We start from the raw sequence: 25403 nt of genomic DNA, 5'->3' as shown, positions 1-25403 counted from the left end.
TTTTTAAAGCCCCAGGAGTCCAAAAGAAGCATGGCTCCTTAGCTATTCAGAACATAACCAACCCCATTGGTGTGACTGGGAAACACCTTATGATTTCAGAGGGACATGCGAGGCAAGCCTGCATGGCCACCGCAAGAGACCCAAGTCTAGAGCTGAGGAGAAAAATAACAGACGCTTTTTTTCAGGTTGTGATAAAATAGAAAAGCAAGCTATGAACGAGCACTGTGGAACGCTACCTCTCTTTCAGAGGGACTGACCCCACAGCCACCAGACAGTGCTGGCCGGTGAGGACCAGGACTCTGGCAGTGCTGGCCATCAGGTGTGACTGGCCAAGGGGCTGGGGAAACAGAGGCTGCCTTGTCTTGGCAGTCAGCGCGGCCCATCATGAGGACATCGAGCGTGAGGATGACGGATGAGATGAAATACCATCGGCTGGCACAAACCACCTCTTCATAAAAACAACAAAATTAAATATCGATTGGCAACCAGGAAACAAGAGGTGCCCTTTATATTTAATTCCTCACCTGTAAATGCCAACAAGTAAGACACGCTCTAAAAGTTCTCCATGTCTACCATGTTACTTCAAAGCACGTTCTGAACTGGCTCCGCTCACCTCGAATTAACGGGCATAAGTAAAGGTGGTGTAAATACTACGTAGGAGTGCTTGGGTCTTCACTTCTCTGTGAGAAAGTCTGGACACCAAGAGGAAGACTATTTTTATTGGTTGACCCTCTGCACCAGCCAGGCACTCCTGCCAGTGACTAACACTGTATATGGCCCTCCAGGAGCCTCAGTGTGGGACACCATTCCTCAGCCTCCTTGCAGCTGAACGTGGCCCATCTGACTGGATTCTCTGACGCATGGGCTGCAAGCAGCAGGGCTGTGTCTTCTGGATCTGAGTTAACAACACAGGGCACACACTCCCCCTACTCTTTCTTTTCTGGGAGAGCTGGATCATGCTTGTGCCCAGGTAGATGAGGACATCGAGCCCCTGGGTGGTGCAAATGGTTAACACAACTGGCTACTAGCCGATGACTGGAGGTTTGAGTCCACCCAGGGGTGCCTCAGAAGAAAAGCCTGGCAATCTACTTCTAAAAACTCAGCCACTGAAAACCCTCTGGAGCTCAGTTCTGCTCTGACACATTCAGGGTCGTCCTAAGTCAGAGTCAGCTCGACTGCAGCTGGTAAAGCGGAAGGTGAAGATAAGGACAAGGCCCTCGGGGTGACAAAGCAGCAGGACTGTGTGTGGTGGAGCTGTCTGGCCTGCACCACTGCCAGCAGGGCCTGAGACACCACCGTAAAGCCCTGCAGTTTAGGGGGGTCTGTTTAGTAGCCTTAAGTAGTCATTAGTAACTGTTATTAGGTGCCATCAAATCAATTTTGACTCAAGTGACCACATGTGACAGAGGAGGACTGCCCCAAAGGTTTTCTTGGCTGTAATCATTACAGGATCAGATTGCCAGGTCTCTCTCCCACACAGCCACCAGGTGGGTTTGAACCACCAATTTTCAGTTATCAGCCGAGCAGTTAACCACGGGGCCACCTGAAAAAAAAACAAAAAACCCTCTGTTGTCGAATCCATTCTAACTCACAGAGACCCTACAGGACAGAGTAGAATGGCTCCATAGGGTTTCTAAGGGGTGACTGGTGGATTCGAACTGCTGATCTTTTGGTTAGCGACCGAGCTCTTAGCCACTATACCACCTAATCAGTAATCAAGTAACCTTAATTAAAATAGAATCAGAGAAAAATCAAACTACCTATTCTCCATCCAGGGATCCTAAGATTCACCTGGAAATCTGACCAAAAGCATATGAGAAGACACGTTACCACTGCTTGGCCTGTGTGCCCTAGACAATCAGAGCTTGTGAGTGAGTGCTCACTGAGAAGCACTCCTGGGTCTGAGAGCACAGGGCCCACAGGCCGCCACACACTCCCGCCAACTCTGGGCTTCCTGAGTCAGGCCGACCCAAGAGGGAGGAGGCCGACCGCTTGTTTAGGAGAAAGAGCTAATTACAATCACATTTTGGTACTTCAGTAATCCTGAAAACCTTGGGGAAAAGGCTCTGATAAAAGGCTCACGTCTTCCTTCCCCTTCACATAAGGGATATAACAGGAAGGGATTTAAAAATAACGTAGAACCAAGTGTTATCACGGATGTGGGGTAACAAGAGCTCTCAGGCACTGCTGGTGGGAATGCAAATTGGTAGTGCCGCGCTAGAAAAGAGACTGGCAGTTTTATAAAAAGTTAAGCATACCATAAAAAGTTAAACATGCACCAATGTTCACTGCAGCTCCATTCACAATAGCCACAAGGTGGAAACAACCTAAACGCCCATCAACAGGGGAATGGGTCAACAAAATGTACACACACACAATGGAATGCTACTCAGCCGGAAGAGAAATGAAGTCTTGATACCTGCTACGGTATGGATGGAGCTTGAAGACATTACACTGAGTGAAATAAGTCAATTACAAAAGGACGAATATTGATCGGCCTCACTACATAAAAAGACCAGAAAGGCAAACGTGTAGAGAACGCAGTTTATTAGTGGTTACCAGGGGTGGGAGGGAGGGGGAAAGGGGAGGATGGAAATATTGCATTCATAAAGAGAACGGTTGCACAGCTGATTGTTGCAACTGCTGTCAATAAATTATACACCTATAAAAAGCTGAATTGGCAAAAGTTGTGTGACAACACAACAACAAAAAAAAACAGAGTAGCTGCTAAACTGCTTATGTATAACCAAAAACCTCATGGGTTTGGTTTCCTGGCATGTTTTCATAGGACATCCCAGTTAACTGCCCTAAGAACACGTTTAGTGCCTCTGTTTTACCTCCTAGTTCACTGTGTGGTGCCTGGGGTCTTAAAAGCTTGCAAGCGGCCTTCCAAGGCACAGAAATTGGTCTCTATTCCCCTGGAGCAACAGAGGAAGGAGGGTCAGGAACAGGAGGAGGATATGGAATGTGTGGCTAATCACCTCCATGAACAACTGCCTCCTTTGCCACGAGACCAGGAGAACTGAATGGTGCCCAGCTACTATTACTGAATATTTCAATCAAAGGCTCTATAGGAGACTCCTGATCAAGAGGGGGAAAATGTAGAACAGAATTTCAAACTATCATGGACTCCAGGCTTTCTGAAGCCATGAAGGTTGGATGAACCCCTCAGACTACTGGCCTGAGATAAGCTTTAAACCTTAAACCAAAAATATCCCCTGAAGTCTTCTTAAAACCAAATGATAGTTTAGCTGAACTATAAAGAATGTCTGCCTTGAGCATTGTGCTCTTTTAAGAACTATCTGTATGGGATCAAGCTGACAACAGCAACTTGAATGATTACACAGGAACCTTCGGGGCAGTGAGTTTATGTCAATGGCAGAGGAACAACTCAGAAAACGGAGGTGAGAATGGTTGCACAACTTGAAAAACATAATCAATGTCACTAAATTGTACATGTAGAAATTGTTGAATTGCTGCATGTCTACCGTGTATATTCTCAATAATGACAACAAAATAAATAAAACTGAAAAAAAAAAAAGTTAAACATAGCCACAACTCCTTCAAAGTATCCGTTGCCGTCAATTCCGATTCATAGCAAACCTATAGGACAGAGTAGAACTGCCCCATGGGGTTTCCAAGGCTGTAATCTTTGCAGAAGCAGACTGCCACATCTTTCTCCCGTGGAACAGCTAGTGGGTTTGAACTGCTGACCTTTCGGTTAGCAGTCCAGGGCTTAACCACTGTGACACCAGGGCAGTTCGTTAAACATACACATTCCATATAATTCAGCCATTCCACTCTTAGGTATTTAGCCATCAACACTGACCATGCAGGTAACACAGGGGTTGTGAGCGACATGTAAAGGGGACTTTAATTTATCTGACAGGATAATATATGTACTTATTTTATAATTAAAAATTGAACTTAAAATTGGAAAAAAAAAAATAATAATGTGGTATCCCTATGGTATTGCCAAGAAAACCTTTTCTGCAAACAAAACTCCAGAGGTTTCTCATGCAACAGTCTATGAGGAACAAGGGATTAGAGTATCTGACAATGATCTTGAACTATACACAATACTGGAACTGGGATTAGGAGTTTGTTTTACTTAACACCTTTCTTTGTTATTGTCATCCAATTTTCTGTCCAGTTCAAGGAAACAAGCATTAACGCAAATTCCAAAGATTAAAAAAAAAAAAAACCCGCTGGGCATAGTCTGAGCTACTTCACTGCAAAAATAATAACAATAGAACAAATTAAAATTATATCTTTAAAAAAGCATGTGCTGTTCTAGCCAATTACATCCCCAAACGCATGTGTGTTGCTAAATACGAAACACAAATGAATGGTCACATGCCTAGAGACGGAAGAAACAACTTACTTGTTCAAACAGAGATGACTGGACGCATTCTGGAAATCCTCCTCCGAGAGCTGCCAGTTTTTGACTGATCCTTTCACGAATCCTGATACCATTATGAAGCCCAGGACCAGAACATTGACACACGTGAATATTTTGTTGACCATGGCTGACTCTTTCACACCAAATGTTAAAAGTCCTGGAAAAGTGCACAAGCAGCAAACTTTGAAAGTGTTAACCATGCACTTGGTAAAAGCTTCTTGGGATGGGGGCTGGGGGTGGGGATGGGGATGATGAAGATCAGAGGGTAACCTAAAAGAATCCAAGTGCATCAAACCACTGAAGGCCTCTGTGGGAATGGGGCTGAAGTAATTTTCTAAAGGCAGAAGCAAACTACCGAAGTCTGTGGGGTGTCACACAAAACTATGAAATCTGATCTTCCAGGACCCCTTCGGAATTAAGGACGCCACCTTAGGGGCACCACAGACTGCAGAGATGAGGGTCATCATAGTCATCTCTCCACAGAAATCAAGTTCCTCACAGAGGGTGAAAAGAAAGCCTCTACATGCACTCTCTCTCATGAAAAGTACATGCAAAAGAATGATGGTGGACCCCTACCTCACACCATATACTAAAACTAACTCAAAATGGATCAGTGACCTAAATGTTAAGAACTAAAACCATAAAACTCTTAGAACAGAACATAGGGGCAATATGCTTCAGGACCTAGCTTTTAACAATGGATTATTAGATATGACACTGAAAGCATGAACAACAAAAGGAAAACTAGATAAAATAGACTTCATTAAAATTAAGATCTTTTGTGCATCAAAGGACTTCGTCAAAAAAGTAAAGAGACAACCTACAGAATAGGAGAAAATATTTGGGAACCATGTATCTAATCAGGGTTTAAAATCCAGAGTATATAAAGAACTACTAAAACTCAACAACAGTAACAACAGAAAACAACCCAGTCAAAAAATGGGTAAAGGATTTGATATACAAATGGACAATAAATACATGCAAAGTAGTTCAAGGTCATTAGTCATTACCCGTTGCTGTCGAGTCAATTCTGACTCGTAGCAACCCTAAAGGACAGAGTAGAATGGCTCCACAGAGTTTCCAAGGAGCAGCTGGTGGATTCGAGCTGCCAGCCTTTTGGTTAGCAGCCAAGCTCTTAATCACTGCTCCACCGGGGGGAAATACAAATCGAAATCACCATAATGTACCACCTCACATGCAGTGGGATGGCTGTGATCAGAAAAAGGGAAACAAACAACTGTTGATGAGGATATAGAGACACCGGGACCCTGGCCCACTGTTGGAGGAAATGTAAAACGGTGCTGCCACTATGGAAAATAGTTTGGCTGGTCCTCAAAAAGTTAAACACAGAACTATCATATGTCTCAGAAATTCCCCTTCTAGATACACACCCAAGAGACCTGAAAGCAAGGATCCTGATAGCTGCACAGCAGTGTTCACTGCAGCACTATTTGCAATAGCCAAAAGGTGAAAACAACTCAACTACCAATCAATAGATGATGAATGGATAAACAAAATGTGGTACATACTTGCAACAGAGTATTATTCCTCTGAAGAGAAATGTGGTTCTGACATATGCCACAACGTGCAAAAACCCTAAAAACACTAGGCTGAGTGAACTCAGTCACAAAAAGACAAACATTGTATGATCCCACTTTTATGAAACATCTAGATTAAGCAAATGCATAGAGATCAAATTTTATTAGTTGTTACTGGGGGCTAGTGGGAGGAGGAAATGGGGAGTTATTGCTTAAAGGGCACTAAGTTTCTGTTAAGTGTGATGAAAATAACTTGGATACTGATGATGGCTGCATAACATAATGAGCGTAACTAATGGCACCAAATTGAACACGTAAAAGTGGTTGAAATTGCAAATATTTTATTACATGTATTCTATCACAATTATTAAACAAAAAAAAAGTCCATTACTGGGAAAGTATAGTCTGGATAGGATTTTATTTACTCTGAGTAGGAGAAAAGGCAATTATTCAGACTTACGTTGGGACATTCATAATACCAGTAATGACAACTATCTACGGTTTCAGAACCACTGACACATATGCATTTTTAGTAACAGTGGAATCCTTGTTGTGCTCGGTGCGTATAAAAAAAAAGATCTAAGCTAAAGCAGTTCTTTGTAAACTCACATTAAAAAAAAATCAAGTGATAAAAACGAACAGGAACCTAATGACAGACGACCTTTGGCACTTATGGCACAAGAGACATTTGTGGTCACATGTGGACACTTTATAGTAAAAACATCATTCCAAGGCTTCCAGAGGTAAACTCTGCTGGGCAGTACAGGCAGGATAGGAAGGTTCCCAGGCCAACTGCTGACTGCTATGTATCACCTGAGACTACTATTCTGCCATATAAACCTTTCTTGCATCTTAAAATAAAAAACGCTGTACATACAGATTAAATTCTGAAACCCAAGAGTCAGGAATCAGAGAAGAAAATGAAATGTGTGACCAATTGCCTCAATGAACAACAGCCTCCTCTGCCATGAGATCAGAACTGGATGGTGCCCAGCTATCATTACTGAATGTTTTCATCAGAGATTCCATAGAAGAATCCTGATCAAAAGCGGGAAAATGCAGAACAGAATTTTGAATTCTCATAGACTCCAGACTCTCCGGAGCCAAAACCCCCAAAACTACTGTCCTGAGATAATCTTTAAACCTTAAATCAAAAATATCGCCTAAAGTCTTCTTAAAACCAAACAGTAATTTAGCTTAACCAGTGAAGAATGTCTCCATGAGCATTGTGCTCTCTTAAAGAACAATCTATGTGGGATCACACTGACAACAGCAAATCGAAAGGTTAGATAGGAAACTTAGGGGGCAGTGAGTTTATGTTAATTCAGGGAAGGAGGATGAGAGTGGTTGCACAACTTGAAGAATATAATCAGTGTCACTGAACAGTGTATGTACAAATTGTTGAATTGGTATATGTTCTACTGTGTGTATTTGCAACAAGAACAAAAAATAAAATCGATTATTTTAAAATTATAAAACACAGATGTTAGAAGAGAATCGGTCAGTTAATCACAGAACTAACTTCTCATACTCTACTCTTCAATGCATTTTTTCCTCAGTGCTTCTCCTCTTTCATGTTTAGTAAAAGGAAAATCTCACAAGCATAAATTTTTTTAACGATCCATGTTTCTGCCAACTTAGACCAGGAACACTGCAGAGACTGGCCTTGGTGAAATTATTTCAATTATGCGCTATATAAAATAAGGCATGTTGTTTTAAAAACTTATCCAAGATTTTCTAGCCTCAAATGAGACTGTGTCTGCATTTCAGCTCAACATTCACATAGCAAATGCCACATGGAACAAGACCCGCCATTTTAGCAGCTGAGGCACATATAAACATCACTAATAAGAAGTTATCCTCAACTACCCTGAGACCAGAAGCACTACCCTCAGACCAGAAGCACTAGATGGTGCCCGGCTATCACTACTTACAGTTCTGATCAGGGACACAATAGATGGAGCCTGATAGAATGGAAGAAAAATGTGGAACAGAATCTCAAATTCAAAAACAAACAAACAACAACAAAAACCCTGGACTTACTGGACCAGTTGAGACTAGAGGATCCTCAAGACTCTTTAAACCTTGAACTGAAACTAGCCCAAGGTCACTTTTTAGCTAAATACCAGATTGGCTCACAAAGACTATCACACGTGAGTACTGTGCTCCTTTAAAAAAATCTATATAAGACAAAATGATCGACAATTACTTTAAAGCAAAAATGAGAATGTAAGGGGGGAGGGAAACTAGATCAAATGGAAATAGACCAACCTGAACGAAAATACCAAGAAACGTTCACACATTGTAAAGATGTAACCAATGTCACTCAACAACTTGTGTAGAAATTGTTGAATGGGAACCTAAACATCACTGAAAACACAGTAAGATATTATTTAAAAAAAAAAAAAAAAGTTGCCATTAGCTGTGTTTGAGCAACATTTGTAATTTTAAAATTCTGCAAGCACCACTTTAACATGAAGCTTATTTACTTACAGGATGTCCTGACGGTTGTAAAACCAACCACGTCTTTACACGTCCAGGCACACATCAATGCTCCAGACGTCGTTCCTCTGGCAGGTCAGCAGACTCGACAGCCTCCCTTCCCAAACGGTCACCCACTGAACCACAAGAGTTCATGTTCCTGAGTCACCTGTACCAAAAGTCTGCACTGCCACCAAAATTTTAAATCCATAAAACGAGTTGCTGCCAAGTCAACTCTAACTCGTAACGACCCCACGTGTGTCAGAGTACAACTGGGCCCCACAGGGTTGTCAATGCCTGATTTCTCGCAAAGATCACCAGGACTTTCTTCCGAGGTGCCTCTGGGTGGACTTGAACCTCCAACTGCCAAGCATGTTAACTGTTTGCACCACCCAGGGACCTACAATTCTCTTTTAATGACACATAACTCCACAGCTATGAAATAGGTCCATCCCATGTGAACCTATTTAAAAAAGCCATTAAGACAGGGTCAAGTAAAAAAAGATGTGGGCACTGATTACAAAAAAAAAAGGAAATTGGGGAGGGAAGAGAAAAAGCAAAGGAAAGGAAACCTAACAGGAGTCTTTTATATCACCCGGACCCATCACTCCGACTCAATCTTTTTGAATGTGCTGCTTTACCTGTTAAAATGAGGATGATAATCACAGCAAATATGTCAGGGTTTTCGGCTAGCACCCCAGGGGCATTCAGGGCCATGTGCGTCCGCGAGAACTCCCCGATGGGTCTGCCTATCAGCTCGTCAAAGGTCGCACTCCAGGCCCTGGCCACACTCGACGTACCTGTCACAAAACAGAAGCATCACAGGACATGCAAGGGAAATCATTAATTTGTCTTTGTCATCAAGCTCAATGTTGACAGCACCCAGGCAGAAGTCACACAAAATAGCCTGACCGCCGTATGCTAACCCAGAACCCGGTGTCATTGAGTTGATAGCGACCCCATAGGACAAAGCAGAACTGCCCCATAGGGTTTCCAAGGCTGCAATCTTTAAGGAAGCAGGTTGCCACACCTTTCTCCCGCGGAGCGGTTGGAGGGTCAAACCACTGACCTTTCAGTTAGCTGCTGAGCACCTAACCACTGCACCACCAGGACTCCTGTTGTTAACACAGAAGCAGGAGTCAATTAATATTTCAAGGGAAAGTATGCAAAGGCTTCTAAGGGCATGGAAAGCAACACATGAACACCACAGCCCAACACACACCTGCATACCATGGAATTCAAATACACACAACTGAGTCAAGGTGTACAGTTACCCTCACCACCCCATCCAAGAAGCATTCTGATGGTATCTAGTCAATTCTACTGATTTCATTTTATTAGGAAAAGGAATACTGGTGGCAACCCATTAAACTGATTTCACAATCCACTCAAGGGTCACAATTAGCACTTTGAGAACCATTGTTCCAGAAGTGCCCTTTCCCAAGAATACCCTGGCAGCAGAGCTGACGGGGCCTGCCTCGCTGTGAACACTGCTCTCTGGGAGGAGGAAGACCAGGGAGACCCCCAGAGGTGGCCTTCACACTCAGGACAGATGCCTGCTCACCTCAGAGCAGGCATCACTGATTCTGCCACACAACGTCAGAATGGGGGCGCACACAAACCGATACTCACCAGGGCGCCAGCAGCAAACCAGGCCCAGCTCTCCCCATTCCCCTGAACCCAAACCTGCCCCCAGCCCCTCACCCACCCCTGAGCCAGAAGAAACACAAAGTGAGGCGGCACCAAAAATGCCAACAAAAGTGACCTGCTCTTTAAAAAAAAAAAATCCGTAAAAAGGTACTGTTTTTCTAGTGTTTCTTCCAAAAAACATTGCTAAGTTCCCAATATTAGCATAAAAAAATACCCATTTCCGCTGAGCTGATTCCAGCTCCTGACAACGCCATGTGATAGAGCAGAATTGCCCCATTGGGTTTTCTGGGGTGTCATCTTTACAGAAGCAGATTACCTGGTCTTTCTGCCTCAAAGTCACAGGATTGGCAGCCAAGCATTTAACCGGTTAAGCTACCAGGTCTCCTTGATATTAGCATATAATATTGTCCCTTATTTTCAAAGCTGGCCTTGCCACTGACTGTGGACTGACTTAGCCACAGAATTTAACCAAAGTAGTCAGCAATTTGGTCTCATGATATTTTCCCAAAAACTCAAAAATTTAACCATATTTCTTAACCCTGAGCAGCCAGCCAGTTAGGAGTTCTGTCCACCAGGGCCACGATGCAAAGAATCCTGTGTCTCAGGGTCTGTCAACAAGCCCTGTCTTTCTGTCCACAGCCCATTTCTGAATGACGGCTATAAAAACAAATGCGTCTGATGGCCACCCTGCTCTTCCCCATAGCTACGGCTGGGAACAAATTCCAGTAAAGCGTGGGCTTGACCAAGAAGAGCAAACAGCACTCTGGCAAGGAATCATGTGTTTGCTGCTCTGGAGCCAGGGGGCACTTCCTGCTCCGGGTTTCGTCTGAGGCCCAGGTAAAGCCTCGGAAAACTTAACAGTCCATTTAAAACAGCTACATGCCCACCAAGAGGCTTTGGTTTGGGAGAGCCATGTGTGGCTACAAGTCCTGATGTTTCACAAAAAAAAACAAAATAATGATGAATTTTACTTTAGAACTTCGAAGAGTGAGCTATGTGGGCTCTCAGCAGATGGTGAAAGGAAAAAGGTGCTGCATAGAGAGCCTGAGCTGGAGCACTGGGCCAGCTGGGACCCACCCGCCACAGAGCTGAGGCCAGCGTGAAGCCCACAGGAGCTGGGGATCTGAGGCCGTGAGGGCCCACCCGCCACAGAGCTGAGGCCAGCGTGAAGCCCACAGGAGCTGGGGATCTGAGGCCGTGAGGGCCCACCCGCCACAGAGCTGAGGCCAGCGTGAAGCCCACAGGAGCTGGGGATCTGAGGCCGTGAGGGCCCACCCGCCACAGAGCTGAGGCCAGCGTGAAGCCCACAGGAGCTGGGGATCTGAGGCCGTGAGGGCCCACCCGCCACAGAGCTGAGGCCAGCACGAAGCCCCCAGCAGCTGGGGATCTGAGGCCGTGAGGACCCACCCGCCACAGAGTTGAGGCCAGCGCGAAGCCGGCAGGAGCTGGGGATCTGAGGCCGTGAGGGCCCGAGCCCGCAGCACACACCCTCCAATGAAGATCCCCAGGGCCAGTGGGCTCAGGAGCAATCTGTACCCAACTTAATCTTACTGTTTCTTGATAACAGTACAAAAAGTTCGCTAAAAATAATTTAAATATTCGGGGGCCATTTGTATTTCTACTGTTATGAACTGGTCATTCATACCCTTCACCTAAGGAGCCCTGGTGGGGCAGTGGTTAAGCGTTCACCTGCTAACCGAAAGGTATGAGGTTCGAACCCAGCAGCCCTTCCACAGGAGAAAGGATGTGGTAGTCTGCTCCCATAAAGATCACAGACTTGGAAACCCTATGGGGCAGTTCTCTCTGTCCTATAGGGTCTCTGTGAGTTGAAACTGACTCGATGGCAGTGGGTATGGATAGCCTTTGCCTGTTCTTATATTCAGGCGTTTGTTTCTTTTAAATTGATGGGTCCAACTTCAGTTCTAATCAAAATGCAAATCACCTTACCTACCAAACTGGAAGTATATATATCAGAGCCCTGGTGGCACAGTGGTTAAGCGTTCGGCTGCTAACCACAAGGTAGACAAGTTTAAATTCCCCAGCTGATCCTTGGAAACCCTATGGGGCAATTCTACTCTGTCCTACAGGGTCACTATGAGTTGGTATCAACTTGATGGCAACAGGGTTGATTTTTGGCTCAACAAGTATTTGTTGAAAGAAATGAATGAATGAGAAAATTATCTGTTGTCAGACCGGGCAGTTTCTACTTTCTGCTTTTCTAGAATTCCCAAATTTTTCAGTATTGGTGGTGCATTTAAAAAAACCCAGTATTTACTCTAGTAATCAGAAAAAAAATACTAGAAGAAACTTCCATTTTTTTTTAACTGATTAGAAACACCCTCCCCATACTACGTCTCCCAAATCAGCAGGAGTGATGGCCTTGTTGGCCTGGCCTGGTTGCCACCTTAACCATTAAAAACAAGGGCACAGACCAAAAGAAAAAAAAAAAAAAAACTAAACCAAACTGGTTGCCGTCAAGTCAACCTGACTCATGGCGACCCCATGAGAGTAAAACTGTGCTCCATAGTGTTTTCGATAGCTGATTTTTCGGAAGTAGATCAATAGGCCTTTCTCCCAAAGTGGATTCAAACTGCCAGCCTTTAGGTTAGCAGCTGAGCACTCACCGTCTGTGCCACCCAGAAACGTGCACAGACCAGAGGGAGCATAATCACCGCAGCAACGCCCGTGACAAGGAAAACAATTGACAGCAGTCAGGCTAGACGGCAGGTCCTGGAGAGGAGAGAGACCCATGGTCGAGGTGAGGACACAGTGGGCCCCGCCCGTGGTGTGAAGTGGAGCAGAGAGAAGGCTGACAGAAAGGCTCGGGCCCAGGCTCCCTGGGACTCACCGATGATGTAGGACAGGATTAAGTTCCAGCCTGTGATGAAGGCCCAGAGCTCGCCCACGGTGACGTAGCTGTAGAGGTAGGCCGAGCCCGTTTTGGGCACCCGAGCGCCAAACTCGCCATAGCACAGGCCGGCCAGCACGGAGGCGAGCGCGGCGATGAGGAAGGAGATGACAATGGCGGGGCCGGCATCCTCGCGGGCCACAGCCCCGGCCAGGACATAGACGCCAGCGCCCAGCGTGCTACCCACGCCGAGGGCCACCAGGTCGAAGGTGTTAAGGCAGCGAGACAGCCGGCTCTCCTCCCGGCTGCAGTCCACCACCTTCCGGCGCAGCATCTGGTGGCCAATGTCGAGCAACACTTTGCACCCCATTTTGTGGCTCAAATCTGCTGGCAACAAAGAACAAAGGCATGTCACTACTGCCGTTCTTCTCAACCACTCATCTTATCACATATTCCCCCACAGACAGGAGTGAGGCCCTTCAGAGTCATTCACGGCTGCTAGGTTGGGCGTCTCCGATGTCCGTGATCCAGTGTCAGAAGGACTGCCATATACAGTGACTTGTCCAGTCAAGGACAAACACCCAAATAAAACAACTAAACCACCTGTTGTTGAGTCGACTCCAACCCATGGCAACCCCATATGTATCAGCGTAGAATGGGCTCCCTGGGGTTTTCAGTGGCTGATTTTTCAGAAGTGGAGTGCCAGGTCTTTCTTCCGAGGTGCCTCCAGGTGGGTTTGAACTGCCAACCCTTGGATAAGCAGCCAAGCCTATTAATCCTCTGCACCACCCAGATGTTGTTATTGTTCTTAGGTGCTATCGAGCTGATTCCAACTCAGAGCAACCCCATTTGACAGAGTAGAACTGCCACATAGGGTTTCCAAGGCTGTAATCTTTACAGAGACAGGCAGCCAGGCCTTTCTTCCGAAGACGTCTCTGGATGAGTCTGAACCACTAACCTTTCAGTTAGTAGTCGAGCACTTAACTATTTGCACTGCCCAGGGACTCCAGAAATACCCCAGGAAACCAATATACTCAGCTGATCTTACTTTTCCAGCTTTGAGCTTCCATGCTTATTTCAATTGTCACCACTGGGAGCCTTCTATGGGCAGAAATCATGTAGTAAGGGAAACACAAATAAATGGCACTGTTCCTGTCCTTCATAATTATATAATTTCCCAAGAAAAACAAGATGTTATTCCAAAGACACTGTAATGGAAGGCAAACCAAACCCAATTGTAATTTAATTATTAAAACTCAGGGGCCTTGAACTGCAATGACAATGGTTTTTGGAATTGTCTAGGATTCTCCGAGGGCAAAGACCAAGCTGTTTTCACTTTTCAGTTAACAGCCCCCAGCACAGAGTTAGGCCCAGAGCAGACAAATGTTGACTTATTATATGTTAGGGCTTTTTCTAACCGTTACTACTCCAGGAAGTACCTTTCTTTTGGACCAAAATGTGAGCCGAATTGCTACATAATATGCCCCTGATGAGCATGGCGAGACTTCGGCTTGCTTACTTTGGACACATTATCAGGAAAGACCAAGCTAGAAAAGGACATCATGTCTGGTAAAGAAGAGGGTCAGCAAAGGCAAGGGAACCCCTCCATGAGATGGATTGACATGGTGGCTGCAACAACGGACTCAGACCTACCAGAGATCATGAAGATGGTGTGGGACCAGGCAACGTTTTGTTCTGTTGTACATAAGATCACATGGGTCAGAGCCCACTGGACAGCAAATAACAACAACTTACCAAGACATGGCACGTGCTAACATACTGTCTGACATCATCCAACCTCCCCACGGACCATACCCAGTGAGGGCCGCAGGACACTTCACACGTGTAGCATTGACCCAGGTCTGGGTTTTAATTGCTCTCGTGTAACATACAGGCCATTTCTGCCCAGGCAGTTCATTCCGAGATAGGTGACAACCATCGGTGATCACTTGGCCAGGATGGGCCAGCAGCCAGCAAGCACCTTGGCAGTGGTGGGACGGATGTGGTTCAAGGTCAAGCTGTGCTCCCCTTTCGGCAGCAATGTGGTGTGTGGGTGCTGGGCCCCCAGACCGCTCACAAAGGTCTCTTTAACCCGACTATAAGGAACCCTGGTATTATTTACCCTTTCGGCAGCAATGTGGTGTGTGGGTGCTGGGCCCCCAGACCGCTCACAAAGGTCTCTTTAACCCGACTATAAGGAACCCTGGTATTATTTACCCTGCCCCAGACCCCACTTCTATAGGAAAATGCATTCCCAATAGCACCAGGAAACTTGCATAATTACGTCTTGCTGTAGATACAGCGGTGGGCACTGTATTCAAAAGCCCGCTTTGCAGCTCAGGAAAACAATACAGAATTGTCATCTCCAAAATGAACTAGTAACAGAAAAATGGCACTCTAACTGTGTTTTCCTCCCCAAAGCCCATAACCCCAGTCAAATCAAGAGGTTTCCAACTGAGGAACATTCTACAAAATACCTGACCAGTACCCCTCAAAACTGTCAAAGTCATCAAAATCAAGGAATGTCTGAGAAACTGCCATAGTCTAAAGGAACCTAGGATGACACGACAATTAAATGGCATGTGGTGTCCTGGACAGAATCATCTTTAATTGACATTTACTGACCTAACTTAGCTGCAACTAAGTCACCAGTAAAACATAACAGTCTGAATGGAAAATGTTGTTGGGTGCCGTCAAGTCGATTCTGACGTACAGTGACCCCACGTGACACAGCAGAACTGCCCCATAAGGTTTCCAAGGCTGTAATCTTTACAGAAGCAGATCGCCAGGTCTTTCTCCCGCAGAGCTCCTGGTGGTTCAAACCGCTGCCCCTTCGGTTAGCAGCTGTGGGCTTAACATTGTGTCACCAGGACTACCAGATGGAGATTACAGGTCCTAAAATGTCCACATCTAACCACCTAAAACCCTTCACTGCCCACCCACCCCTTCTTACACTCCTAAATTCTGCCTGCACTGGAGCTGGAGGAATCTTGGGTGGTCCTTTTATGTATCCTATCTGACAGGCCAAGAAAAGGGAAAAATCTCAAGATCCGTACAATTTTAGCTAGAATGGGGAATAAAAACCATGGGACCCGAACCCCTTGTAACATAGATGAGGAAAAAACAGCTCAGAGAGCCAAGTGTCCAACAAGGTCACAGAGCCACCCAGGCACAGGCTGGGATCTCAGTCGGGGGTGGTGACTCCTGATCACCCATCTGGCATTACAGGTGGGTCGGAAATGATATCACCGTATAGCAAGGTGGGGAGGAAGTGGAGAGGAAACAAGCAGGAAATGAAGAAAGACAGCGTTATTTACGGAAGAGCAACTGAGTGGAAAAATCACTGACAGAAGAGTTTAATAAGAGAACAGAGGGATCCATGATGCAAACAGGGGATACACCGACACAAAGATCAACGGCTCCCTGATTTGTTTTCAGCCACATAATGGCAGGTTTCTAAACAGTAACGGGAGCAGATTCTGAGGCGCCTCCTCCAAGGCCACAATAGCCAGGGTCCCGTAAAGGGTTCTGTGTGGGATACGGGGAGAAGAAGAAGAAATGTAGACAAGGACCTGGGACACCAGGACCAGGGTGAGGCCCAGTGCTCTCCACCGGTGACCTGGGGCCCAAGGTGTCATTTCGCCCAGGACTGCCTTTTGTGAGGTTTTTGCTTCTTTGTAGGGTTTAACTTTTATTTGATCAAGTCAAATTTCAAATCATCACAACATAGCAGTGAGCGAACAAACTGACTGGATTATAAAAAGTTTAAAGAGAAAATGCAACTTTTCAACACAAGCCTTGGCAGAAAAGGCTGTGCTTTGGGGGAGCTACAAAAAAATGCTTCTCAACTTAATTTTGAGGGGAAAGAGGGTGTTTTAAAAAACCAAATCAGCTGCCGCTGAGTCAACTCAGACTTGTGTTGTCAGAGTAGGACCATGCTCCATAGGGTTTTCAATGGCTGGTTTTTCGGAAGTAGATTGCCAGGCACCTCTTTCTGGACTTGAACCTCCAACCTTTCTGTTTGCAGCCAACCTTGAAGTGGGGTGTGAAAACACCTTAGTGCTTACATTGTTTTTTAATTTGCTTGAGAAAGGGTATTGATGGATGGATTTAGAGAACAGCTCTTTCTGGACTTGAACCTCCAACCTTTCTGATTGCAGCCAACCTTGAAGTGGGGTGTGAAAACACCTTAGTGCTTACATTGTTTTTTAATTTGCTTGAGAAAGGGGATTGATGGATGGATTTAAAGAACAGGCTTACCTGCTCTAATTCTTGTTTTTTGGTTACTAATAAGCTGATTCTCTCAACAAAACAATGAAAGCCAGGCCCAAGACAAAGGCACACTATTAAACAGCTTCCCCCCGCCCCCTGAAGTTTCACAGAGTAAAGAGATCCAGGCCCTTTCTCCAGAGGGTGCTGTTGACTTCATCTGACTTCACTGGGACCAAAAGCTGCCAGCGTGCTCACACTGGGATTCCTGGGAGCAGACTGGGCCCCAGACATGCACCAGGAGCAGACGGCTGAGCCGTCTGAGATCACGGCTCCTGTGCAGTCAGTCCCTCCATCTTAGGATGAGACCACCCACCTGGGTCTGCACAGCTGGAAACTGTGTGTGTGCCTGTGCACACGCACGGGCACATGCATAGAAAAGCCACTCGGAGAAAGCCACACTGGAAAGACTTCAGCGCCATCTTCAAAGCAGAACACCAAAAAAAACCAAGCCTGTTGCAATCAAATCAATTCCAACTCCTAGAAGCCCTACAGGACAGAGCAGAACTGCCCCATAGGGTCTCCAAGACTGCCATCTCCACAGAAGCAGGCCGCTACACCTTTCTTCCAAGGAACGACCGGTGATTTCAAACTGCAGACCTTTCAGCTAGCTGGCGAGCACTTAACCACTGTGCCACCAGGGCTCCTTGGATACAAGGCAAAGGGGGCAGGTTATTAAATACCATAAATTTGGATACTGCAATGGATTTTCAAGGATAATGTGAAAACGGAAATCTCTGGTTAGACGCCCCTAGCTGCACAGATGCAGTTCATGATTTTTAAAGAGGTAGGTACACGGTGGCCCATTTTCTTCAGGAATCATTCCTGCCCGTCCCTCTCTGGAAGACGAGCCCTGAAGAAAGCCCGCTGTGTACCATGGGGCAGAGCAGGGACTCTGGCTGGAAGTTAACTTCCCCTTACTTCTACCTTTGTTTTTTCTTAAGTGCTGCTTGCTAAGGAGAGGGAAAGCTCAGTTCCTCTGGAAAATCGCTGTTGTTGGGCACCATCGCGAAGATTCCGGCTCTTAGCAGCCCTGCGTGACAGAGTAGAGCTGTCCCATAAGGCCGCCTAGGCTGCAATCTTTACAAGAGCAGATGGCCAGGTCATTCTCCCACAGAGCTGCTGGGCAAATTAGAACCACCAACCTTTCAGTTAGCAGCCAAGCACTTAGCCATTGTGCTACCAGCGCTCCCATGGAAGATACTGGAGCAAAAATGCAGCCGAGTGCCACCGGGAGGCCTGGAGCTGATAATCTGGAGAACAGGAATGTCAAGTTAGGTGTTCATTTCTACTTTCCACGGCAGGAGAAAATGAGATGATCACTAACAATCATCAGTCTCCTTAGAGGTAACGCCAAAGTCTTTTCCAAGGGGCATTCTCCATCAGCATTTTGGGCACGTTAGACTATCTCTCCCGGTTAACTTACATTCATGCCAGGACTCTACAGCCGTTCATTCAACCATCACTGAGAGTGAAAGAGACTTGTCTGTGCAGAACGAAAGTCACCACACTAACCCCAGCAATGTCAGGTTTATATAGGCTTCCTGCTGTGGGGTTTTACCCAGAAAGCTGCCAGAATACTCTGAAAGGGGATCAGGTTATCCTTTCTTGTGGGGAGGAATTCATGCAATGTTAGCAAACACCTACTTTTATCAGAGGCTTTGACATAAATCTTGCAAGGGCAAGCCTGGCTGCACCCAGTCACTCATCACTAAAGGACACTCGCCCTTTTAGGAAGGCAAAGGAAACCTGCCCCCTTCTCAGAGAAGCTCTATCTCCAATGTTTATCCTAGCGATCACTAAGTCACAACGGAAGTCAAATGATCCCATGGGATTTCAAAGGTAAAGACATTCACAGGCTCCGTTTTAACTGTTTCTGATAAAGGTGGGAAGGTGTGCATGGTATCAATTTTTTACTCTCAAATTTCACTGATAATTTCAGCACTGAAAAAGTCCACCTTAACGGCTTGAGGAAGGGGAAGGGGTCAGAAGCAAGTTCAGAAATGCCATCCTTTGGAGAAAATCCACCTTCCTCACAGGAGTCAGACTGTGGTCACATTTGTACTAGGCCAACATAGGTATTGTTTTGTGGGGTGGTAGCAGAGGTCCCTGGGTGGAGGGAACTGTGCACACTCTACTACTAATGGAAAGGTGGTTCAAACCCACCCAGTAGTTCTGTGGAAGAAAGGCGTGGTGATCTACTTCTGTAAAGATCATGGCCAAGAAACCCTTTAGGGCGGTTCTTTGTAACAGCCGTCAGTAGGAATCACCTGGTTGGCAACGGGTTTGGCTTTTTTATTTATTTTATGGGATGCAACTAATGGGTGGACATACCTAGTCAATTAAGTCAGTTTGCTTCCCTCAAACACCAGCAGCTGACCCACCAGCCTACAGGTGGTCAACCAGAGGTAGTTGGCAGGTCCCAGCCCTGGTGGCATGACAGTTAAGTACTTGGCTGCTAACTGAAAGGTCAGCAGTCCAAACCCACCCAGTGGCTCTTTGGGAGAAAGACCTGGTGATTGAAATGTTCCTATGAAGATTAAAAAAAAAAATGAAGATTACAGCCCAGAAAACCCAATGGGGCAGTCCTACTCTGTCACACGGGATCACTGAGTCAGAATCCTCTCGACAGTACCCGACGACATGCAGCTAACAGGTAAGGGAGCTGAACATTTGTATTAGAAGGCTGTGGGCCCAGAGCTGGTTGGGGGGACCCACAAAGAGTAGGCTAGGATGCTAACACTGTGGGAGAAGAGAAGGAGACTAATGACCAGGGGTAAACCTGTGCTACAGGAAGTGACATCAAAGCAGGCTCCACTTCCCCCAGATGTTAGGAGGCCCAGGTGCAAGAATGTAAATATAAAAACAATCAGAGCATCGAGGCGACTGGCATACACTGAAGATGGGAACCTCGGGGAGGCACGGTGTTCTGGCAGGAGGTAAGGAAATGACAGAGCTAAGTGAGGTCTCATGAAGGGGTGCAGATACAGAACAGGCAAAGGACAGAAAAGGAAAACGACAGTGGTTGGTGGGCATAAGCCTATCGATCCATTGACACTGAGTCGATTCCGACTCATAGCAACCCTACAGGACAGAGTAGAACTGCCCCACCTGGTTTTCTAGGTTGTAATCTTTATGGAAGCAGACTGCTGCATCTTTCTTCTGAGGAGCGGCTGGTGGGTTTGAACCACCGACCCTTTTGTTTAGCAGCTGAGCGCCTTAACCACTGCACTGCCAGGACACCTTATCCTATAACAGTAGGCATCAATTCCTCCTGCTCATTTCTTTCTTTTAAATCTCAATTAGCAATTTGTCAGCTGCCTCTGCCCCATAGAAGCAGAGCAGGCTGTCCCAATCAGCTCAGGGTTCCGGTCACTGGGGCTTTCCTTCACTGAGGCTCTGCCACAGCTTCTGTTAACACCATCTCCCAGACCAGACTGTCATCTCAACATTGTTCACACACATCCCAGGATGACAAAAAAGTCAGGAGCCAGTGGAGGAACTATTAAGCACATCTTCAAAGTAACCAGACAAAGCTTCAGAAACGGTTCCTCTGGAAGCCAGCAGGGTGTGATGAAAGAGCACTTCCGGCTCTGAAGGGGCCAGACGCTATGGCCTCGTGTGCTGCTGCCGTGAGCTGCCACAAGGCAGCCCAGACTCACGGTGGCCCCGTTTACAACGGAACCCAACGCTGCCCGGTCCCGCACCATCCCCATGATGGGTCACAGATCAGACTACTGAGATCCACAGGGATTTCACTGGCTGATTTTCAGAAGTAGATTGCCAGGTCTTTCTTCCTAGCCCATCTCAGTCTGGGAACTCTGTTGAAAGCTGTACATCTTAGCAACGCACAAATGTCCACCGACATACAGGCAGTGCCTGCATATGAGGTGCACTGGCCAGGACTCGAACCCGGGTTTCCCTCATGAAAGGCGAGAATTCTACCACTGAACCACCACTGCCCCCCACCTTTGTGTAGACGCCTTATGACAAAAACATGTATTCTATCAGGAGCTCAATGTTCCTTTGACACATGCCTTATCAGTCAGACTACTCTGGCAGTATACAAAGAAAACCTTCTTTTCTAACTCAGTATTTGGTTCACGATAAGGTAAAGCTGAGACTACAAACTGCAGGGGGCAGGACCAAAGAGAGAGTCACTGCTGCTTCTCAGGTACAATGTGGATTAACCAGAACATCTGAACATGGAACTCGACCTACCAACGGAGCTAGGTGCTTTCATAAAGCGGGCTTTATAGGAACTGTGAGCATTTCACTTGGGCTTCCAAGGTTGTTAGGGAACCAGCTCTCAAATCTCGGTTGAGGGAAAAAAATGTGTTATCACAGTAAAACCTGTGAAGGCTGGAACCTGTGCAAGGCAGAAACCTGTCAGAAAAGGAAAAAATATTTTCCACTAGTACAGAGTGATAGAGAAGTGGCAAGACTGCACCCTGTCGAAGGCAGAAAACTTTCGACAGCCAGGAAAACACAGCTGTCCTGTTGAGTTCCAGCTCTCACGGGTTTCACTGCATAAAGTTCCCCAAAGATTCCCAGGTTGGCTCAGCCGCTAAGCAAAAGGTTGGTGGTTTGGACCCACCCAGGGGCTCCACGGGAGAAAGACTTGGTGATCTGCTCCCAGAAAGATCACAGCTTAGGAAACCCTATGGGACAGTTCTACTCTGTCTCATGGAGTCACTATGAGTCGGAATTGACTTGGCAACACCTAACAACAGTAACAACAAGATGGGAATTCAGGAATACTACAAGAACACTGACTCTTTCTTTCTCTAGGCATCTAAAGGATCCTGAAGGGTCAATAAGAGTTCTACTTGGCTCCTCCTAGAAATGTCCTCTTTCAAAAAAGCACCAGGAGAACTAACAATGGGATCTCGGGCAAGGCAGGGGATTTGATGCAAAACTGATGTAATTTTCATTTGACATTCATAGGCCTTATTTTTCCAGTCACTGACTCACTCGCTCAACAAACCTTTAACAAAAACTCAGGCAGTTCAGTGATGTACTGACTTATGGCAGGCCTGGGGTGCCTTGGTCCTCGAACTGTAAATTTTCACCACATCCCCAGTCTCCTCGCTATTGCAAGCAATTATGTGAAAAAAAACATGGAATTTCTAGAGAATTCAGTAGTTCAAAGGCAGACAAGGACATGGTGAACACATGGTGAACATAGTTAAGGTCACTGAAATGTAGACGGAAAAATGGTTGAAATGTTTTGTTCCAAATATTTCACCACAGTACACTTTTTTTAACTAAAAGGAAAAAAAGGTAGACAAGGAAAAAGAAGCTGAAAATCAGAACCAGCTACAAGAATTCAGCCTGTGAACAGATTCCTGGTGAACTAGGGTCTGGTAAGAGCAACCGACATCATAAAACAGCAGCAGCCCCAGACCACGTACAGATACCATTTCTCTGAATCCTCACCAGAAATGAATGAAGTGGCAGCGATCAATCCCCTCAGGAGGCTAAGAGAGTGGCGTTTAACTGCCGGATTACGTTTTATAAGTGGAACCAGGATTTGAACTCGGTTGTCTGATCCTAGAAACTCTATTCTATACCAGTTGCCATGCTGACCTGCCTTTGACCAAGCTTACTGTCCCTGCTGTCTGACAATTCTGTATTTGTCACCCTGACTGAAACGCTACTAATGAAAGATTCATAAGGAAAAGCTCTTCTTGAATGCTAACACCCCTGCAGAAATTAAGTCCACTGGCCGTTCACACAGTGCAGTGAATCAAGCCAGATCCACTGGCTTTGGGGCAATGGGCACTTTATTTGAGACAGAGGAAAAGTGGGTAATTTGGGCTGCAGGACCCCACCAGGGCTACAGCAGAAAGTGCTGGAAAGCATAAAGAGAACAGAGGCAGTACACACTCATTAGTCAAGAAAATGAGCAAAATGCAGAAATGGACCTCAATTTTCCTTCCAGGCTGTTCTTTGTATGAGTGGGAATCGACCTGATGGCAATGAGTTTGGTTTGGTTTTGATATGGCAGCACAATGGTTAAGTGCTCCGCTGCTAACCAAAAGGTTGGTGCTTTGAATCCACCCAGTGGCTTTGTGGGAGAAAGGCCTGGCAATATGCTCCCATAAAGATTATAGTCTCAAATACCCTATAGGGCAGTCCTGCTCTGTCACACGGGGTTGCTGTGAGTCACAATCAACTCAACAGCACTCGACAACGACAATTCGTATACCACCACCTGTCTGTCAGTTCTGTTGTGCTGTACAGGCCTGTGTGTTGCTGTGTTGCTGGAAGCCTATGCTACTGGTATTTCAAATACCAACAGGGTCATCCACAGTGGACTGGTTTCTGCAGAGCTTCTAGACTACAAGACTAGGAAGAAAGGCCTGGCGATCCACTTCAGAAAATTAGCCAATGAAAACCCTGTGGATCACAGCACAGCACTGTCTGGCTCGCTTATATGGACACATCATCAGGAGGGACGGTCGCTGGAACAGGACATCACGTGTGGCAAAGCCGAGGGCCAGCAAAGGCGAGGGCGACCCTCAGTGGGATGGACTGACACAATGGCCACGACGATGGACTCCAACACGCCAACAGTCATGAAGACGGTGCAGGGCTGGATAAACGTTTCACTCTGCTATACAGAAGGTCACCACAAGCCATAAAATGTTTAATTAAGTAAAGGGTGTACATCCGGAAAATGGTATCTTAGAAAGACTAATGTGGTCTCGTTGTGTAAGACAGGTGGGAGGGTTTGGAAAGACTGAGCACAATGACTTTACACTACTCACGGCTCAGTCTTCTTCCTTTTTAGCAGCACATCAATGTGTTCGCCTTTGAGCATGACATTTTAATCCCACTAATAAAACATCTTTGCTTACACAAGCGCTATAACCTTTCCTATCTGCCTGCCATTTCTTCTCCATCCATGTTTTTCTCTCAAAGAGCCCTGGCACAGACGTCATGCACACGCCCACAGTTGCCATGGAAATTATCTATGCGGTCCATGTCACGCAGTTGCCAGCCCAGTAAATAATCCCTCAGCAGGAAATACCACATTTTATGTAGGTCTTCCTCTCCTGTCACAGTCACACTTCACTGGTGGCCAAAATTTCAGGCCCCTACCCCCCAAAAGTTAACATTAATAATCTGGAAGAAATGCCAGAGCCTTCTGGTGTAGTTCACAACCTCCCTTGTATTTGATCCTCAAAAACTATCTATCTTATTTTTCCAGTCATGATGTTTTCTTTCTATGTAATATACCTAAAGAAAAGGAACCCTGGTGGCACAGTGGTTAAGTGCTTGGCTAGTAACTGAAAGGTCAGCAGGTCGAACCCACCAGCTGCTCTGCAGAAGACAGACGCGGTGATCTGCCTCTGCAAAGACTACAGCCTTGGAAACCCTGTGGGGCAGTTCTACTCTGTCCTATAGGGTCGCTGTGAGTTGGAATCGACTCAATGGCACACGACGACAACAACATACCTAGAGAAGACGTCCCTTGAAAACCCTGTGGGGCAGTTCTACTCTGTCCTGTAGGGTCGCTGTGAGTCGGAATCGACTCAATGGCACACGATGACAACAACATACCTAGAGAAGACGTCCCTTGGAAACCCTGTGGGGCAGTTCTACTCTGTCCTGTAGGGTCGCTGTGAGTCGGAATCGACTCAATGGCACACGACGACAACAACATACCTAGAGAAGACGTCCCAGCAAAGGCAACAGAAGACTCTCTATTATAAGAAAACCGTTATCTGATTTGCCGGAGATTCCTTTAAGGTGCCCGAAGCAAATGGCCAATTACACCAGAGCCCAATAATACCAGGGAAGTTGACTAAATGATCAAAGGCCAGGAGAGGGTCCATCCCAGAGGTCATGGCTGGAGTCCAGGGACAGACAAAGCAGCCCAGAATGTTGGGCAAATACAAATAGTTCCCACTAGAGCCCTGGTGGCGCAGTGCTTAAGAGCTTGGCCACTAACTGAAAAGGCTGGCGGTTCAAACTCACCCAGGGGCTCCACGGGAGAAAGACCTGGCGATCTGCTCCTGTAAACATTATACCCTAAAAAAACCCTATGGGGCAGTTCTGTCACATGGGGTGGCTGTGAGTCAGGATCAACTTGGCGGCACCCAACAACAAACAGGACAAAGTTGGATGGGATTAAGTGCAAAGAGGTCTTCTAGAACGTCATCCTTCTCAGGCAGTGTGAGAGCCTGTGCCACCCGCTCCGCTTCCC

The 25403-nt window shown here is 46.2% G+C and overlaps 1 protein-coding gene across 7 annotated transcripts in view; it reads right to left on the bottom strand.

Annotated features, from left to right (window-relative positions):
• SLC7A1 (solute carrier family 7 member 1) overlaps window positions 1-25403 on the bottom strand; it is a 93380-nt gene that overhangs the window by 18230 nt on the left and 49747 nt on the right. For 5 of the 7 annotated variants that reach the window (XM_064275293.1, XM_064275291.1, XM_064275297.1 and 2 more), the window contains 3 exons: window positions 12920-13303; window positions 9063-9221; window positions 4385-4559 (listed from right to left, as the gene is read on the bottom strand). In XM_064275293.1, the coding sequence (XP_064131363.1) occupies window positions 4385-4559; window positions 9063-9221; window positions 12920-13289 (704 nt within the window). In that variant the 5' untranslated portion in view covers window positions 13290-13303. Of the gene's footprint in view, window positions 1-4384; window positions 4560-9062; window positions 9222-12919; window positions 13307-25403 lie in introns of all 7 variants that reach the window. The other 2 variants (XM_064275292.1, XM_064275295.1) reach the window with 1 other exon arrangement.

Source organism: Loxodonta africana, chromosome 23, assembly GCF_030014295.1.
Source record: "Loxodonta africana isolate mLoxAfr1 chromosome 23, mLoxAfr1.hap2, whole genome shotgun sequence".
NCBI classification, from domain to species: domain Eukaryota; kingdom Metazoa; phylum Chordata; class Mammalia; order Proboscidea; family Elephantidae; genus Loxodonta; species Loxodonta africana.
Note: the sequence above shows the minus strand (reverse complement) of the source record. Positions and strands in the feature narration are given on the sequence as shown.